The 6,134-nt window shown below is 34.6% G+C and overlaps 1 protein-coding gene across 1 annotated transcript in view; it reads right to left on the bottom strand.

Moving 5' to 3' along the window:
* Window positions 1-685: 685 nt before the first annotated feature.
* Window positions 686-6,134, bottom strand: part of FAM63B (family with sequence similarity 63, member B) — a 69,661-nt gene continuing 64,212 nt past the window's right edge. The window contains 3 exon segments of the mRNA XM_012658029.1: window positions 686-1,037; window positions 2,397-2,603; window positions 5,397-5,570. Of these exon segments, the coding sequence (XP_012513483.1) occupies window positions 909-1,037; window positions 2,397-2,603; window positions 5,397-5,570 (510 nt within the window). The 3' untranslated portion in view covers window positions 686-908.

Genomic DNA, 6,134 nt, shown 5'->3' with positions numbered 1-6,134 from the left:
TTCTAGAAAAAGGTAGACACTGAACTATCTACTTTTCTACATCCCCATATTTACAAGGCCTGGCATCCACTGCGGTTTCCTCATTACAGTCACTTATCGCATTGTCAATAAATAGTAACTGTGGTCCAGGTTACCTAAAGATTTCAAAATGCCTCAAAATTTTACAACACTAAAAAATCATTAATATGTGATTTTGACAGGTTATAAGTAATAGTGTTATGTAACTTTTGCTATTGGAAAAGAAATACAAATCTTTATTTTTTCTATCTAAATTAAATCCTAGCTCCATTATCAGTTCTCAAGATAATATCTAAAATGTACATTCCTAAAGAAAGGTAAAGCTGTTCAAGGGCTGAACTAGTCCAATATACAATTAAGGGTTATTTATTCCTGCTATTTTTTTGTCTTTTTTTGTTTGTTTTTACTTTTTAAATTCCTATATTAAACTCCTGGTTTCTCATGGGTTCGATCATAATTTAACATTGTAAAAATTTCAGAAACTATTGTGCTAATATTTAAATTTCAGGAAGGAATCAGATTAAATCAGTTACCTCCATTCATCGTTAGAACAGAAGATAAAATAGCTTACTAACTGATATGAGTTATGAATGTCACTATGACACAAAATTTGCTGTGATTTGCTTATTTGGCTACAAGTGCAGTATTTTTCATGAATGACAACACACAGCATTTCCAACTTATGTAACATGAAACTCCAGCTCATAAAGAGTGTATTGTGTGACTTGAAAAAGTCTGATTGTAACTAAGTAACAACCTTTCCCCTGAAAAACATGAACAAAATCCATTGGGAAATCAGGCACAGACGGTATTTATCGGTTTTTCTTTCTTTCCTCCTGTGGTTTTGTTTCTCAAGACATATAGGTGGTTCCAACAGATTCCAATGCTTGTTACAAAATGACACAGCTATTTTTTTCCTTTTCTTTTTCTTTATCTTTTTCTCGAGGTTCCTTTCGTTTACGTTCAGTATTCCCAGATTGTCTTCCACTTGATGGAGAGGCTTGTGCTGGCTGGCTCTGCTTTAAGAAAAATACACAGGAAGAAATTACTCTAACTATTCCAAGGTGCTTAATCACAGTTATCTATAAAGAAAGACCATAAGAGTGAAAGGAATCATTAATGGAAAAAGAAGCTACTGGTGTATAGATTTCTCATGTATTACATGGTATTCGAGCAATCGCCTCTACCTTTCTGGATATAACTTATATATTCATTATTCTAAATAAATGGAATTTCAAACAACAAATAATATGTAAAATTATATTGCCTGAAACCTTAAATTTAAGACATATTTATGTTAAAGTTTAGAAAATGTTAAAGAAAGTGACACATTTTGGTAAACTGTAATAGCTCTTCAAAATCTCATTAAATACCCATAATAAACAGAGTTTAAAAAGAAAAAAAAAAACCCCTGAGAACTGACAGTGTGGAGTAAGTGTATTCTGTGAAGAAAAACACCTTTTTGAGTGAAAAGCTAATCATAATATGGTAGGATTTAACTATTAAACTTGGGACAGTCAATATTTAAGTTAGAAATAGAAATTTTATACTTATTTTAATGGGGATTGCTATATTTAGGTTTTATTTCCTTTTTGTAAAGAATCCTAACAACAATAATATATTTCATATTTAGTTTTATCAGACCTTAAAGAGCATCTTGCTTTCTTGTATACTAAAATCAAAATTTCTTATATACCTAAACCAAAAGGAAAAATTCTGGCATAGTACAGTTAAACATAAAAGAAGGGGAATACTTTTTGAGTTAATGAAGTGAGACTTAACATGTAAATCCCACCATAATATCTTCAGTGCTTAAAACAGTTAATTGGGGAAAGTGAAAGGTGGAAAGGCGCTAACCTTTGTTGAATACCTAGTACGTGTCAGACAGTGGGTTAAGTGCTAACATTATTTGTTCTTCATCACAAACCTAAGAATTAAGTATTATCTCTATTTTACAGATAGGGAAAAATGAGGTATAAGACTTTGTCGAAGGTGTTGCAACTAGGAAGGAGAGAAAGAAGAAGGAAAGGCAAATCCACGTCTATCTGGCTTCAAAGTCTATATTCTTTCCAGTAGTACCTCACACTGCCCTCTAGTTGCTAGAAAGGACTTTGTTCAAATTGGTTTATTTTCTTTGCAGATATTAGGAACTTAAAGAATAAATTTCAAAATCAGAACCTCAAGAAAATTAATTTTATTTGAATAAAGTGAGAAATAAAATAGTCACAAATTTGGGACAATGTCATAAAATCCAGGGTGCTAAAATCCTAACATAATTGAAGAGTCAATTCCTAATTAAAAATTTGTTATCTCAGGCAGAAGTTTCTTTATTGCTAAAGTGATCGTCATGTTTAAAAATCAGAACACTAGTTTTTTACCTGGGGCTGTGTAGAAGCAGAAGCAGAAGCAGAAGCAGCAGCAGCTGCTGCTTGTTCCTGTTCCTGATAGTATTGAGAAGCCCGTCTATCCTCTTCCTCTTGGAGTTTCTTTGCTAGCTCCAGATCACTGATTCCGTCTGGAATTTGTTCCCAATTGATCTCTTGGCTCTGCTGTTCTTGTTGTAGAGACAATGCCATAAGATAGTCCTAAGAAATTAAATTATACCCATCTAACGTTAGCCATGAGATTTTACCCAAGAACTAATGAGTGCATAGATGTTTTATCTATAAAGCTATAAGAATGGTTTTTAAAAAATATACCAGAGCTTAAATATTAAAATGAAGTTATCTTTCTAAGTATTTCCCTTGGGGAGCTATGAACTTATTTCAGTGATGTAGTCATTGTTCTAAATATTTTTGGAACTCATTTGAAATTCTTTCTAGAAGCAGCATATAATGCATTCAAGAAAGCTAAAAAAAAAAAAAAAAAAGTCCCCCCATTTACAAAAGAAACACATGCCTGCAGAAAATTCAGACAAAACAAAAAACCATATAAATAAGAAAGTTTAAATATATCTTTATGCTCACCCAGGGACACCAAAAAAAAAAAAAACCACCATAATATCATTACGCAGAGATAACTACTGTTGACAATTAATATCGGTTGGTCAAGGAATTAATATCACTCCTGTAATCCTAGCACTCTGGGAGGCCGAGATGGAAGAATTGTTTGAGCTCAGGAGTTTAAGACCAGCCTGAGCAGGAGTGAGACCCCGTCTCTACTAAAAATAAAAAAATTAGCCAGGCACAGTGGCGGGCACCTGTAGTCCCACCTACTCGAGAGGCTGAGGCAGGAGGATCACTTGAGTCCAGGAGTTTGAGGTTACAGTAAGCTACGATCACGCCACTGCACTCTAGCTAGGGCGAGAAAGCGAGACTCTGTTTCATCTCAAAAACAAAAGAAAAAAAGACCCAATATCTATCCACCTAATATTTTCCTATGTTCACATACAAATTCAAATACTTCTTCCCACCCTCTGAAACCATTGTAATCTGTTTTCTTTTCCATTTAATGTCATAAAAGTCTTCTGTTTAAAAAAAATAACTTTCCCAAAATTATTTATTAAATTATTCCAAAAGATTATTTACACAGATCATTTCCTACGAGAAAAAGTGGTGCATTTTGGTCAAAAGTTGTATTATTTAACTTGAAACCCACCCACCTCATTACGAGTTAGTGCTGAATGAATGAAACTTGACTACTCTGTGCACCTCCCCTCCATCTTCAAAATACGCGAATTTTAAATAGCTCAGAGCACATGTAAAAGGTCCTTGTACTATGAATGGCATGACTGTCTTACTCTGATATCAAGAATTTGTCTTTCAAATTTTTCTCCTTTTTCAAACTCTGCTCTTTATCAAGCCCCGTGGTCTTGAATCCACCTCTTTCTTGCTACTTCCACAGACACTAATCTCAACACCTTACAATTGGACTACTGTGAGAATCTATTGTTTTGTCTCTGCTCCAATATTTTTTACATATAATGGTTAGAAAAATTTTAAACACTTCTCTTAAGTAACATTTAAAAAACAATGCTCCTGTATAGCTTCTGAAGGAAAATGAGTACATTGACTATCACCACCGTTTTTCAAAGTCCTAGGAGGATTAGCATCTGTTTGAACCAATATTCTTTTGCAAACTTATAGCTTGCTATGGAACTTAACGTATAGCTGGGCATGGTGGCTTCACACCTGTAATCCCAGCACTTTGGGAGGCCGAGGCAGGAGGATTGCTTGAGGCCAGGAGTTAGAGGCCAGCCTGGGCAACATAGCAAGACCCTGTCTCTACAAAACATTAAGAAAAAACCATCAGCCAGGTATTGTGGTACATGCCTGTAGTACCAGCTACTTGGAAGGCTGAGGGAGGGAGGAAGATTTCCTGAGCCTAGGAGTTCAAGGCTACAGTGAGCTATGATGACACCACTGCACTCTAGCCTGGGCAACAGAGTGAGACCTTGTCTCACAAAACAAACTCCACCTGCCGCTAAAAAAAAACCCTCCAAAACAACCCAAAAAACCAAAACCTTAACATATATTAATAATATTTGTTGGTCAAATATCTGCCTCCCCTACTAGATGGCAGCATCTTTGAGGACAGGACTGATTTATTTTTGTATTCCTAGGACCTAGTTATTGTGCCAGGAATAAAATTGCTCATTGAATATTGGCTAAATTAACAGTCTTTGTGCACTTAAATTGTTATCAGTGAAATATGTGCCAACTGTTTAACATAACCATATTTCTGCCTCAGTCAGGGAAGAATTCACATCACCATCTTACTTCTAGTAAACATGTTTATGGCTCCAAGCCTGTCCACCTATAGTAGGCAAAAATCTCATCTGTCTCAGTTGTAGATGAAAGTTCTACTCACTAGTGCAGCTCCTGCTATAAGTATCTACTCCTCCTTACCTTGCACTCTAAGGCTTAGAATATCCCCCTATTCTTTACCCAGTACATGCTATCTTCTAGATTCCCTCTTTTCTACATTTTTTGACTAGTCAAAATGTATCTCAGATATGTGCTCATCTCTTCATCTCTACCACCCAAGGCTAAGCCATCCTCACCTCTTGTTTGGACTCCTGGTTTCCATTTGGATCTGCACATGTCCTGTGCATTCTCCACATAGCAGTCTTTTACAAAAGTAAAGTAAATCATGTCACTTCCATGATTAATACTTGGCATAGCTTGACTACTGCAATTAGTATAATTACTCAAACTCCTACCCTGACCTTCACAGTTCAATATGATCTGGCTTTCTGAACCAAACTGAATAATTAATGTACATGTAGAATGATCACTTATCTATTCAAGAAGTATCAGGAAAATTTCACAAGTATATTAATGAATTAATCTTTAGTTCAAAAGTTTCGGATAACTGAATTCACATTTGAAAAAAAAAGGCACTTTAAACAATATATGAGGAAGACAAAACAAACTTACCTGATCTATCTGATCTTGTTGTCCTTTGTATACAGTTTCAGGATCTGAAGGAGGCCGCAAATGAAATTCTGAGTCACAGAAATTTCCATCACCATCCACATTGTGTAGGCTTTCCCAGACAATTTTTTCTTCAGTAAGAAACCCCTGATCGGTTACCAACAAATACAATTGACCCTTAATAAGAAATAACAAAAGAAAAGGAGATTAGTTAAATAGATTAAAACCAGTTAATATACTATTTAAGGAAAATTTTATAATCTGTATGTTTAGAGCATATTAATTATTCCCACTATTTAGATCTGCACAACACAATAAATAGACCAAGTAGATATCTTATTTGCTCAAATCCACCTGGGTTTGCATATAGTTTACAATTTGCACAATACAGTATAATGAGATATAGCAGTTCTTGGCATGTTCAACGAATATATGACTTATAAATAGCTTGGGGAGGTATTTACAATCTCATTTCATAAAACAGAAAACTACATAACAATTAGGACACAGTCAGAAAAAAATGATATCATGTTGCCTTTTTAAAAAATTAAGTTTATGACTCATCTAATCCATATTAATTTTGTTTTCCTCTGCACCATTAGTTGCTCTTGCTTTGTACACCAATAGTACTTTGTATCTACTTCTATTGTAGCACCAAATCACTGGGTACTATGATTGTGTTTTCCCGCCTCATCTTTTTTTTAATTTCAGCATATTATGGGGGTACAGATGTTTAGGTTA

This window comes from Propithecus coquereli, unplaced genomic scaffold, assembly GCF_000956105.1.
Source record: "Propithecus coquereli isolate 6110/MARCELLA unplaced genomic scaffold, Pcoq_1.0 Scaffold57, whole genome shotgun sequence".
NCBI lineage: Eukaryota > Metazoa > Chordata > Mammalia > Primates > Indriidae > Propithecus > Propithecus coquereli.
The sequence above is the reverse complement of the archived record's forward strand: the minus strand, read 5'-3'. Positions and strand labels throughout refer to the sequence as shown.